The sequence below is a fragment of the Ornithorhynchus anatinus genome, chromosome 13, assembly GCF_004115215.2.
Source record: "Ornithorhynchus anatinus isolate Pmale09 chromosome 13, mOrnAna1.pri.v4, whole genome shotgun sequence".
Taxonomy (NCBI): domain Eukaryota; kingdom Metazoa; phylum Chordata; class Mammalia; order Monotremata; family Ornithorhynchidae; genus Ornithorhynchus; species Ornithorhynchus anatinus.
The window spans coordinates 5,270,668-5,283,848 of NC_041740.1; the positions used below are offsets into that span (position 1 = coordinate 5,270,668).

The 13,181-nt window shown below is 52.5% G+C and overlaps 1 protein-coding gene and 1 long non-coding RNA gene across 6 annotated transcripts in view; one reads left to right on the plus strand and one right to left on the minus strand.

Annotated features, from left to right (window-relative positions):
• The window catches only part of DPP6 (dipeptidyl peptidase like 6), a 618,762-nt gene extending 608,156 nt beyond the window's left edge, over positions 1-10,606 (plus strand). For all 5 annotated transcript variants that reach the window (XM_029077439.2, XM_029077436.2, XM_029077438.2 and 2 more), the window contains 9 exons: positions 1,935-2,033; positions 3,232-3,301; positions 4,015-4,209; positions 4,894-4,948; positions 5,676-5,787; positions 6,578-6,636; positions 7,477-7,549; positions 7,630-7,703; positions 8,869-10,606. In XM_029077439.2, the coding sequence (XP_028933272.1) occupies positions 1,935-2,033; positions 3,232-3,301; positions 4,015-4,209; positions 4,894-4,948; positions 5,676-5,787; positions 6,578-6,636; positions 7,477-7,549; positions 7,630-7,703; positions 8,869-9,015 (884 nt within the window). In that variant the 3' untranslated portion in view covers positions 9,016-10,606. The remainder of the gene's footprint in view (positions 1-1,934; positions 2,034-3,231; positions 3,302-4,014; positions 4,210-4,893; positions 4,949-5,675; positions 5,788-6,577; positions 6,637-7,476; positions 7,550-7,629; positions 7,704-8,868) is intronic.
• LOC120638774 overlaps positions 1-13,181 on the minus strand; it is a 31,786-nt gene that overhangs the window by 1,561 nt on the left and 17,044 nt on the right. Inside the window, exons 6-9 of the long non-coding RNA XR_005660713.1 lie at positions 11,876-12,006; positions 10,252-10,578; positions 8,893-8,988; positions 7,817-8,010 (exon numbers count right to left, since the gene is read on the minus strand). This is a non-coding gene — a long non-coding RNA (uncharacterized LOC120638774). The remainder of the gene's footprint in view (positions 1-7,816; positions 8,011-8,892; positions 8,989-10,251; positions 10,579-11,875; positions 12,007-13,181) is intronic.

Below are 13,181 nucleotides of genomic sequence, written 5' to 3' on the forward strand. Positions count from 1 at the left end.
TACCAACATTATTATTATTATTATTATTATTATTATGAGTAGTCTTGTTTCTGTGGTCCTCGCCCAAGGTCCGAGTACAGGGCTTTGCGCTCAGACGGGACTCTGTAAATACTGTTGATTAATGGGGGCTGCCATTTTATTGGGATTCACACAAAGGACCATATCCAAAGGGCAGGTGGGATGGTTCCCTTTCGCCAGTGGTAGCTATGGATTGCCTACTCCGTGCCCGGTGTGAGATTTAAGCAGCCAGTGTCACCCTCAGGCTGGTGCGTATGGGTAGCTGCCATTACTATTACCGGCCAACCTGGGCCCTCATCTCAACAGCGAATCAGCTCTATCGGGCTCATCAAATGCACTGTGGGCAGAGAAGGTGTTCTGCAGTATTGTCATCTCCCAAACGCTTAGTACGGTGCTCTGTTTACAGCAAGTGATCAATCAATACGATGGATTGCTTGATCAGTGATTCCTAATATGACCATATTGGGGAGCTTTAGTACTCAGGGCCCCCACGAATACAGTGATAAAAATCATTCTTCCAGGACAGCCTCGTCTCCCCTCAAAAGGTGGGGAGGGTGGCGGGTTTAGGTACCTTTCCACTGTGCTCTGGGTCCTAATTTCCAGCCTTCTGTAGCCTTGGGGAAGGGCTACACAGTTTTTTTTTGAGGCCACTCGTTCCTTGAGACGGAGGCATGGTCCCCTGCCCGACTAGCTAGTCTGCATTCCCCTCTGTGAGCCGGATCGGATGGCCGCTAATTGCCCGGCAGACTGGAGCACGCTCACGTTTAATTACGGACAGACCTCTGGGACATCCCCGGCTGGGATTCTCTGTGGTCCCGGGGAACAAAGCAGAGTCCTGCCGGGGATCCGGCAACCTTTTCTTATCCCGCCGATCCGCTCCTGCCTCTTTAGAGAAGCAATTATGGAAACAAATAAGAGCGCTTAACCAAACCCCTTGAGTGCAGACATCTCTGTGCTGATAAAGCCAGGCGTGGGGGCAGTAATGAAATGAGACTCTTAGTATTTAACTAACTGTATTGGGCTGTTGCTTTGGAGATTCGGGGACAATAGGATTTCAATTGAAATGAACTCATTTTTCAGACCCAGGATGTAGAGGCAGTGGCCGATTTCAGCATCAAGTAGGTTCATTTGACAGGGTAACTGGGACATAAGAAATGGCAAGATTTGAGGGCAGGGACTGGAACATCACTTTTATCGAATGCCCAAGCCCCCAGTACAGCATTGTGAACCCAGCAAGCACCAAGCACATTGCTCTGCACATAGCTGGCACCCCGTACAGTGCTCTGTCCCCAGTCAGTACCTGGTTGTGCTCTACAGGTAGTGAGTACCCGCCCAGTCGGTGCCTAGTTCAGCACTCTGCACATAATGAGTCCTCAACAAATTCTCTTCATGATGGTGGACACGATCTTGTGTCCCATAATCAGGCAGAATGTACCCGTACTAGTTCCTCAGTTTGTCTTTAGAGTAAGTCTCTGAAAGTCAGGGCCATTATTAGCCTGGTAATGTCTGGCAGAGCTTTGGCCCAAATTGCTCTGCTAATTATCCCACTCTGGCCACTTTGGTCATTTGGGCCGCTGGGCCTTAATGTTGTTATCTGTCAGATGGGGACAAAGGCAGTCGCACCTTCTCACTGCCTACCTGGCAGGTGTTGTGGGTGAGGATAAAATGAGACAGCCAGCCAATGTGCAGGTGCTCCGGACAACTAAACACTCTGTCCAAAGCCTAGGTTCCCCATTAACCTGGGCAAGGCCTTTTGAACTGTGTGGGATGTTCGCTTTGGGGGGCATTGGGTGACTGAGCTCTGCACACCCCCATCTTTCTTTCTCCCCCCGGGCCTGGGCGCAGGGGAGCAGAGGGCTAGGAAATGCTTCTGTGACCCCGGACCTAAACCACTCTCCCCGTGTTTTCTCCGCCAGAACTCATTGAGCTGGAAGTGAATGAGAACGTCCAGAGGACCGTCGGAGATCGACAGATGCCCAAGATCGATTACAGGGAAATCCGGATAGATGATTACAGTAAGTGCAGCTTCTTTTCTCATAACTGGGGCGTGGCTTGTCCCTGGCGCAACGGAGCGTTGATATGACATCGCCAGGCATCAAGGGTCATGCCGAGAATCCCCCGGCCCTTCTCAAGGATGGGGCGGTGGATCAGCTATGGTCAGCTGGCCAGCTCCCGGGGGAGCCTAGGAGAGCTTGGGAGCAGGGCTCTCTGCTGCCACTTTGGATCTCCTGGCTTTCCTACCTTGTTTTCATCATCTTGCTGCAGAAAGTCAGCAAGAGAGAGGGTGATCTGGGGAACACATGGCTGTATTTCACATGATTTGCTAGTGGGGAGATTACTTTGTTTAGCGCTCTTTCGCTTCATTGTTGTCCTGGAACCAATTAAGAGCCCTGGAGGCAGGGGTTGGGGAGGTGGGCAGTCACTATATTAGGAAGTCACTGTACTAGCCCCTCCCCACAAAACTGAATGGCTGGATGCCTGACCTTCAGCTGGCGGGACCCCTGGGGCTGCCCCAGGCCCCCCAGGACAGACCACAGGAGCCAGTCGGGCCTCGCAGTGTCTGGTGCATATTTAAATGAGAGCCAAACAGCAGTCTTCCTGCCTCCCTGAGCTATTGATCCAATTTGCAATCCATTAGCATTCCGCCCGAGTAAGTCATTAGACAGAGTGTCGGAAAATGATTGCAAAACAAACCACTTAAACCTGGTGGTTAATCTGTGTATTAATTGTATTGAAAATGCTGCTAATTCTGATTTAATTGCTGTGCAGTTGGTAATCTGGATGGTATTTAACATCTTAAAAACAAACGCAGCAGCCAGTTACGTGAAGCTGGGCTTGTGGGGAGAGGGGCACTTGTCGGGCCCAGAGAACGAGGGAAGGAGGCCCATGAGGGGCCCCAGCCAGGAGCTCAGTGCTAGCCCTGGGGCAGGGTGGTGGGGTGGGGCGGGGCGGGTGCCTTAACCCCCCTCCCCACCTCCAGCCCCAGACATGATCAATTCTCCCCAGCTGGGTGGGGACAAAGACCCAGGCTGAATGGTGACATCCACCCTCCACCAGCCCATCCCAGCGAGCCATTCCAAGGGATGAGGCCTGGCACCCCAGCCCACCTGCCTATAGCGTCCCTCCACCGCCGTCGGGCTGCCTCCTTGGACTGGACAGCTCAGCAGCCCGGGGCCGTGAGACGCAGTTAAGGCTTGTCTGGTTCTCCCCTAGAATTGCCGATGCAGATCTTGAAGCCAGCCACCTTCACAGACACGGCCCACTACCCCTTGCTCCTGGTGGTGTAAGTATTGATGAGTCTTTTCCTTCTGGGTAGGGAAGCCAGGGATTCATCCAGGCAGAAGGGGCTCCCACTTCCACGATCCCCGGCAGGCCCCCAACTTCCCTCCTGGGGACCCGGGAATCCGGGCCTCTGTCAGCCCAGCGCAGCAAGTCTGCGGAAATCACTTTGGCACTTATCTCTGGGTCGGGGGGAGTACAACAGAAGCACAAGGCGAGGTCTCTCTCCTTCAGGGGTTTACAACCTGATGGGAGAGGCAGGTAAATAGAAATTGTTTCCAAATAGGAAGGGCAGGAGGTAAATCTGATGAGTTGCACTGGTGTAGATACAAGATAATTACATCAGACCTTATCCCTGTCCCACCCGGGGATCACAGTCCAAGAAAGATGGAGAGCAGGTATTTTATCCCCATTTTAGGTCTGAAGAAACTGAGGCCCAGTCCACATTCTTTTCTCTAGGCTATGAAGTGATCTCCAGACCCACCGAGTAGAGAATGCACGATTTCCTAGAGTTGCCCCGTATGGTCCGGTTAACGATGCAATGTCCCCTGCCCCCCTACCTCACCCTGGCCCAGGGCCCATGCGCCAACCCCTGCCCCCACGATGCAGCAGAGCAGTAGGCGGGGAGGGGACCCCGAACTCCTGACTGTCTTCCCTGCCCCCAACCCCTGGTGAGTGGCCCACATCATGGCCTCTGGCCCACTGCTCTCTTTCCAGGGACGGGACCCCTGGTGGGCAGAGCGTCACTGAGCAATTTCAGGTGAACTGGGTCACGGTGCTGGTGAGCAGCCACAACGCGATCGTGGTGCGGCTGGATGGCCGGGGCAGTGGTTTTCAGGGCACCAAGCTCCTCCACGAGGTGAAGAGGAAGCTGGGCTCCGAGGAGGAGAAGGATCAGATGGAAGCCGTGCGGTGAGGGGGGCATGCCTCGGAATTGGGAAAGGGGCCAGGGGAAGGACTGAACGCCACTGGGAGCCTTGCGCATTCAGACCAAGGCAGGGACAACCCAATCTGAATGTGTGGTTGGCAGAAGTGGTTTTTTTAATGCAGCTTTACAGAAGTCCAACATGGAGCTGAGCGTCTCCCTGGAGTTTCGGGCATGGGGCACAGGGACAGGTGTCCCTAATTGCTTGCCAAACTTTGCTCTGTTTCCCTGTGCCTGTCCTGATCCTCACTTCTCCGATCACCGCTTCGAGCAGGCAGGTGGAGAGTCAGAATCACTCCCTGGGCTGATTTATGTGCATCTCCAGGGTCTGGCCTGTAACTACTGCCGCCTTGAGAGGAAATGTAGCGGGTGGGCCTGTTGACCCGATTAGATTGGCAGTATGGTGCCCTTCCTTGGCTGCTGCTTTTCCCATGACCTCTCCTGGCCGAGGTACACGTGCCACAGACTGAGAGGGAATAAAAACTTCCCAGCCCCCAGTGGAGTCTCCCACCATGCCCTGCCCCTGATAAATACTGAACTCTAGCGAGCTGTATGCTTGCCCCCACTCCTTCCAGGGAAAGTTGAGGCTGCTGAGTGTTATAGTCCTCTAGGAAGCCCATCACAGTATCCAAACTGATGCTAAGTGCTATTTCTTTGCTCTGGCCTCCTAGGACAATGTTGAAAGAACAATATATTGATAAAACACGAGTCGCAGTATTTGGAAAGGTGAGTTGCCGGGGTTGGAGGGGGGGGGGAGGGCATTATCTACTCCCCTCTATTGGGGAGCATCAAATGCTTAACCCTTCTCCAGCTTGATCTTGATTTACTGAAAATACTTAGGTTTGGAGGTATGGGCTTTCTCTCAGAAAAAATAAGCGTGTGCTTAGTGATTTTAGAAACAAGTGCTTTCTTTGTATCAGGCCATTAATCAGTGTTTCTTTTTATGTTATCTTGAAGGAGAAAAAGCCAACTTCTTGTTGGAAGAATACTGCTAGGGGCTCAGTTGCTTATCCCTCTCTTTCAGCGTTGTGCTCGGGGTTGCGGGGTGGGGTGGGGAGAGTTCTCTCTCCCTGTCCATCTTTGTCGGCCTAGGCAAGGCTGGCTCGTTAGCAGCCCCTTCTAGAGGGAGAGGAAATGCTGGCTGAGAGCTTCCTTCCTGAATCCAGGGAGGGAATGATCACCACAGCAAGAGAGGCTCATTTGGTTTTTCTTCGTTCAGCTGTCTGCTGCCCAAGGAAATACCTCCCTTACCTTCTCCAGGACACCTACCTCAAGAACCCTGCACACCTTTCGACCTGGGGAGCCCACTTAATCCCAAACCTCTCTCCCTGCCCCCTTCTGCCCGCTCCTCTCCCGCCCTCAGGACCCTCACAGGAATGGCATGGGGTCAACCTTGGAAGTGTGGGGGTCCTGAGCCCCTGGAACTGACCTCTCTCTCCCACCTTTGGTCTAGGATTATGGAGGTTACCTGAGCGCCTACATCCTGCCAGTGAAGGAGGAAAATCAAGCCCAGGTTTTCACCTGTGGAGCTGCTCTCTCACCGATTACCGACTTTAAGCTGTATGGTAAGTAAGCCCCGGCGCTGGCCTCTTGGGGAAAACAGTCCTGGACCCAGCCCTTCAAGGGATGCTTTCCCCGGGTGAGCTCTTTCTCAGACTTGGTAATAATAATAATAACTGTGGTACTTAGTAAGCACCTAACAGATACCACAGTTAGTATGTGCCAAGCACTGTACTAAGCGCTGGGGTGGATACAGGCAAATCAGGTTGGACACAGTCCCCGTCCCACAAGGGGCTCACAGTCTTAATCCCCATTTTACAGATGAGGTAACTGAGGCACAGAGAAGTGAAGTGACTTGCCCAAGGCCACACAGCAGACAAGTATGTGTCAAGCCCTGCCGTAGATATAAGATAATCAGGTCCCCCATGGGGCTCATAGTCTAAGTAGAAGGTATCAAACCCCCATTTTGCAGCTGAGGGAATTGAAGCACAGAGAAGTTAAGTGACTTGCCCAAAGTCACACAGCAGGTAAGTGGTGGAGCTGGGATTAGAACCCAGGTCCCTGATTCTCAGGATTGGGCTTTTTCCACTAAGCCAAGCTGCTTCCCTGGGTACTGGTTATTATAACCAGTTGGATGATAATCATCACATTTGTTGAAAGGTTTGGACTGGACCTCTGGCCCGCCCAGCTTCTAGATAGATTCAGAAGTATCGGAATCTGGGCTAAGCCCAGCAGGTGAAGTGGGTGATCTTAGCCCTGATAAGGAGAGAGGAGGAGGAGGGGCTAGCACTGATACTGTTAGCTCTTAGGCTAAGGACAGTATCCACTCACTGCCCTCCCTGTTTTCTATTGAAGCTTCTGCGTTTTCAGAAAGATACTTGGGCCTCCACGGAATCGATAACAGAGCATATGAGGTAGGTGATAATGGTCTGCTCCAATCCCAGCCTTCTTTGCTCTCCTTCCCTTTCCCAGAATCTTCTTTCAGGGAAGCAACCAGGGGGCTAGAGCCCCCTACCCCCCCGCCCCATTTGAGAAGAAATTAGGGGAAATCTATTGCATGCTCACTGGGTGTAGGCGCTGTACTAGGTGCTTGTTAAGTACAAAATAAAGAAGGAACATATTCCCTGCCCACAAGGAGCTTACCTTCTACTAGGGGAGACAGATAAAGAATTGTCAAAATTAATAAATTGAATGTCTCAGTCATACAAAACTGCTGAGGATGTGTCACTTCATCCATAAGGGTTGGCGTGTGGTAGACTGTGGCTCCTGGCGGGTGGGGAACGTGTTTTGTGCACGAAACAGTGTCCCTCCCCAAGTGCTTGCATGCAGTAGGGGCTACACAGACACCATCACTCCTACCAGCAACAGACTGCACAGCCTCTAACACCTCATGCCCAAGTTGAGCACTTTATCCACAACTCTCAATCAGGGCCTGTAGAATAGGGTTTCGGGGCCCTGCTACCAGGGAATTGATTAAGGCTCCAGACCCAATAGGCTCTGTGCCCTTCTCGGCACAGCTGCATCTGGGAGTCCGGCCCCTATCATCACCCACAACCTTTCCTGACCACAGATCACGCTTCTGGGAGCTTACGGTCAGTCCAAGACATCACCTAACTGTTGTTCGACAACTGGTAGACAATTAGCTCGGTGCATCACGACACTTCTCAGCAAAGCTTTGCTTGCCCACGGATGGTTCATCCATCCACCCGCCGGCCAGCACTAGCTCTGACCCTGCCACTCATCTCTCTGCACAGATGACCAAGTTAGCACACAGAGTGTCGTTGCTGGACGAGCAGCAGTTTCTGATCATCCACGCCACGGCGGACGGTGAGTAACAGCCCAGCCCGCTGCTAGGGGCCCAGCGAGAGGTAACGCGTACTGACAGCTGCTGCTCTTTGTCTTAACAGAAAAGATCCATTTCCAGCACACAGCAGACCTCATTGCACACCTCATTAGAGGAAAGGCTAATTACAGCTTACAGGTACAGTTCTGAGTGTGAGTGCATGCGTGTGCTATATGAGTATTCAACGCTTTTTTCCCCTCTAAATTGGGCACAATCCCATTGTGGAGGAAATTATGGTCTAGTAAACACACCTGGATCCAAATGTACAGGGGTCCGTTGAAGCCACGTGAACTCTTCCTTTCATCCCCATTCACCGTTCCCCACCCTGATTTCTTCCAGCTTTTAATCGAGGACGGCCACAGGCAAACTGCAGCAATAGGACTGGGGGAGAAAGGCCAGATTTGGTGGGTTGGTGAAAGGGCCGCGGACCTGGTCTCCAGCCACCCTGAGAATAATAATTATGGGATTTGTTAAGTGCTGGGGTAGATGCAAGAAAATCAGGGCAGACAAAGTTCCTGTCCCACTTGGGCCTCTCAGTCTCCCTAGGAGAGAATAGGATTTAATCCCCATTTTACATTTGAGGAAACTGAAGCCCAGGGTCACTCGGCACACAAGTGGCAGAGCCCCAGCAGAATCCCAGACAGACCAGTCTAGGGGGGGTCTCTAGGAGCCTGCATCCTTTCCTAGAACTGTACTGACTCTGAAGCCCCCACGTAAATAGACTCACCACAGCAGGGGAGCTGCAACAGAGGCAGTCAAGGCAGAGGGCCCTTCCCTTTTTTTTATGGTGTTTAGTGCTTACTATGTGCCAGGCACTGTACTAAGCACTGGGGTAGATACAAGCCAATCAAGTTGGACAGAGTTCCCTATCTTCCCACATGGGGCTCACAGACTGAATCCCTGTTTTACAGATGAGGTGACTAAAGCCCAGAGAAGCTAAGTGACTTGCCCATGGACATATAGCAGACGAGTGACGGGGCTGGGATTAGAACCTAGGTCCTCTGACTCCCAGTTCCATGCCCTTTCCCCTAGACCACCCTGCTTTTCTTCCTGTGCAGGAAGGAAAAGGTGACAGGGATTTTAGCATGGCTGCGGATTGGAAGGAAGGGGTGCTTCAAAGGGGCAACAGAGCACCATCTTGAGCCTCTTCAACTAAGGCTGGGAGTCGGGCAGCTCCTCTTCCTTCCGGGGTGGTTGTGCCCATCCCCACTGTAGGCCTTCCCACCACCCGCAAGGCTCCCTTCCCTTTCCTGAGGCTGGGCTGGGCAGAGCAAGTGACACGACTACCCTGACTCCCTAACAGATCTATCCGGACGAAAGCCATTACCTGACCAGCGCCCCTCTGCAGCAGCACCTGGACCGCTCCGTCATCAACTTCTTCGTGGAGTGTTTCAGCGTCCAGGACAAAGCCCCCACAGTCGCCCTGAAAGAGGATGAAGAAGAGGATTGAGCTCGAGGGGTCCGTGCGAGGCGGGCGGCGGCTCATTCTAGGACGATTCGCAGCCGACAATTGTTTTTCCCCGGGAAGAAGAAACGTTCTGTTCCAGCATGTCTGACAGGGAGCAGCGAGCAGCCCGGCTCTCCTGCCGCAAGAACATCACGCATGCCTGAGTGGGCAGCTTTGGACCCTCCCGCCGCCTTCCCCCACCCCGTTTCTGCCATAGTGTGACTGCCGGGTCAGGTCACCCCGAGGACAGTCCCAAGGCTCTGGGGGGGTGGTGGGGAGGGGGCGCAGAGGGAAGAGAAGGCTGCCGGCGAGCGTGCACCCTGGAAGACCACACAAGCAGGAGCGTCGTGACCCCCACCTGCCCCCTTAGAGCATGGAGTGAGCCATGGCGCCCTCCCCGGCCCGGCTACCCGGAACAAAGAGTAGAGCACAATTGTTTCCCAGGTTCTGGTTCGCCCCTCTGTCTGCTTTGCCCCAGCTCAACTCGGAGCCCAGTCATCCCTCCGAGGGCGGGTGGCTGCTCTGCTGAGAACGGACCCTCGTCCGCTGTACAGAGTTATTACTGTAGTTACGCTGCTGTTGAACCTCATGTAATTAATTCGTATTTTTATATGGTTTTTACCGGATGCTCTGTCTGTTGCCATCTGCCGTCGCTTCCCCGCCCCCAGTCAAGGCCCTTTCAGCTCTCCGAACGAAGAGACGACGAGTGGGGTGAGCGAAGCGCTCTGCCCTACCTTTCGGAAACCCGGGAGGGAGAAGGGTTGGTTGCCGGAGGCCGATCTCCCACATTCCACGGGCCTGGATTTTGTTTTGGGTTTGGTGTCCGCCTGTCCTGCCTTTCCCCCGTCCGGTCTCTTGTCGCCAACCTGGCAGAAACAGAGCTTCGGGTCCGCCCCGAGCTCTTCCCGGTTACCTGGCAGAACGACAACCTTGCTTATTGGAGGTGGTGTGTTGGCAGGAGCTGCCCCCCCTGCCCCACCTCCACCCCAAGGGGAGCGGGCCCAAGCTGACCTTGTAAACTCTATTCTGACCAAATGTACAGCCCGTACTAATTAACAGTGTATATTTCACTTTGTTGTATATAAAGGAATGTCAGTCGGTTGTTCGTGAAGTCCCTTGGCCGATATTAGTCCTGTGTTCAGCGTGCATGCGCTCGCTCCCCTTCGCCGATCAGAACTCCCTAGACGTGCTCGTTCGAACTATATCAATTAATGGCATTTCTTTGATCGTTTCACCCACCTGAACGTCCTCGCCGACTTCTCCGTTTTCCCATCGTGCTGTGGGGGAGGCCGCGTCCGCGTGGATCTCCCATGCTTTGGGTTTGTGTTTGGTTTCTTTCTAGACTCTCTCAGCTTTGGATGTTGGTGGAACTCAGATCATCAGGGCAGCGGGCCATCTCGGGATGATCCCACCCCCCCGGGAGGAGTGGGTATGCGCCACGCCCACGCTGCGCTACCGCGACGGGCTCATTTGTCTGGGAACAAACTTCATCATGAGGGGACCGGTTCTGTTCACGAGCTTTTGTAGGAGGGCAGTTGGGCTTGTGGCATGGTAGTGTTGGTTCATCTATGGAATAAAACATTATTTTACCACTTGGGAGGCCCTCTTTGCTTCCTCAGCAACACCCCCGCCACCCACCCCGGGGCCAGGGACTGAGACCTGTGCTTCCTTCAAACCAAGAGAGGTTGTGAAACAGGTGATGGGAACCAGCTGACCTCTGGTTTAAGTGAGGGCAAACAGGAAGGAGTTTGCATTGGGGCGTAGGTCACAACACGTGCATTCACCTGACTGAGGGGACTGATGGACAACCCCTCTCTGGGGATCTCAGAAGACTGGCGGGGGCAGGCAGGGGGGCGGTGGTCTCACCCAGCTGGTCTAGTGGCAGTTCCTAGGCAAAAGAGTGAGGTGTCCAAACCATTGCCCCCCGGCCCCGGGTGTCAGTAAACATTTTCAAAATTGAATAACCTGGGCAGAGTAAGGGGTCTTGGCAGAGGAGAGAAGAATCAGTCCTCGGCGAAGGCTCCGCCACTTGTCTGCTGTGTGACCTTGGGTCTCAATCACCTCATCTGTAAAATGGGGATAAGAACGTGAGCCCCATGTGCGACAGGGACTATGTCCAACCTGATTAACCTGTGTTTGTCCCAGTGCTTAGAAAAATGCTTGGCACATAGTGTTTAATAAGCTCCATTATTATTATTAACGAATACCACAATTATCATTATTAGTATTAAAAATGCTGTGCTAGGATCGCACACACTGGAGAAAGGGAGGGAGGGTCCCTCCTACAGGGTGACGGCACTATGGAATGCAGTAGGGACCTAAAAGCCAGCCAGTCCTGTGAAAATGGGTGGGAGGGCTGCCCTCTCATTTAATCTCATGCGTGGACAACTCATGCTGTCCAACATCATGGATCCCAACTGGGACGCTAATAATAATAATATAAAAACTGTGGAATTTGTTAAGCACTTACTATGTACCAGGCACTGTACTGAGTGTTGTAGGTACAAATTAATTGGGTCGGACAGAGTCCCTGTCCCACATAGGGCTCCCAGTCTCAAACCCCATTTTACAGATGAGGTAATTGAGGCACAGAGAAGCTGACTTGCCCAAGTCACACAGCAGACAAATGGCAGAGCCGGGAATAGACCCCAGGTCCTTCTGACTCCCAAGCCCATACTCTATCCACTAAGCCACGTTGCTTCTCTGTGTCAGAACTACAAGTCAGATTCCCTAACAATGTTCCAGCCAAAACAGGGTGAGAAAACTCACACTAGGGCAGAGTCGTCCAGATATGTCCTGACAAACCATTAGTGTCATGTGCCCACAGGGATAGCGGGTGGTGCTGGCGGGGGAAGAGACTCACCGGAGATGGTGCTGGGGGAAGCTCCATTCATTCTCTGGCATTTCCCAGCAAATCTAGGTGGCTTGTTCACACCCTGTCTCCAGTCCTCAGCAGGCCCCGTTGAAACATCCTGGCCACAAATGTTCCAGCCCCTGGAGAGGAATGAGCAGAGTGAGTCCATCAATCTCGACTGCAAGCTCGTTAAGGGCGGGGAATGTGTCTACCAACTCTGTCGCAGTATACGCTCCTAAGCGCTTGGCACAGTGCTCTGCACACAGTAAGCTCTCAATAAATACCCTCGAGGATCATGACCTATCAGTGGTCTTTGCTGAATGCCTACGAGGTGCCAAGCACTTAGGAGAGTACAACAGATGAAATAATTTACAGTGAGAAGAAAAAAGTATACATCAGTGAAGAGCATAGATCTGCACGGGAATTCTCAGGTGGTAGTTGTGGAGCAGCCAGTAAGGGAAGGGAACCTAGGAAAATGATTTCTTCAGAAAACTACGTGAAAGGCAACAGGGTCAGCGGGATCTGAAGGTTCCCTAAACCCCTGTCCCTGCTTACCTCTCCACAGTGACTCAGAGGAGAGGGATGCTGCCTGACAAACCCTGGTTAACGCTTTGCCTGCCTCCTGCCAAATCAGAGGGTGGATCCACAGAGCACTAAACCAACCGTGCTGCCCAGCCAGAAATGCCGTCCTGCGTTCTCCAAATTCTAAAAGGACCCTAAACAATATGAATTTATTTTTAAAAGGAAAAGAGCCACACAAATAGAGCTGAGAATCCCTGTGAATTCCCTTCGCCGGTACTTTCACCCAAGACAGTTTTCAAAGTCTTAGCTTTCACAACCAACTCAACAAAAAGGTACCTTATGCAAAGAAGCTCAGGATGGCATTGTGCTAAACAGATCTGCCATTAACTCTGCTAAAATTAAAGTGGGCTCTAAATTAAAGCGGGTTATAATCACTCTAAGAGTGCTTCAAGGAGAAGGGAGAGAAAGCACTTAAACCAAGGTAAACTTTGTAGCAGTTACCTGGATGTGAGAGAGTACTGTAAGTAAAGCTGGCATTAAAATTAAATCAGGCTGTGGGGCAAGAAAGCTTAAGGAAGAGAATTGTCAGGGGGATGGCTGAAGGATTTCCCCATTTCTACTCTTAAGATAAGGAAAGTCCAGGGGTCTTAAACAGCCCAAGGACCAGGGGCACCTGGACTGGGAACTCTTTTTGGGTGAAGAAAATCCTGTCAGAGAAAGCTCAATTTCAGTCACCAAGCCAAACCGGAATGTCCGCCCTCCTCATGGCGGGACAACGGTCAATGGAACAGCT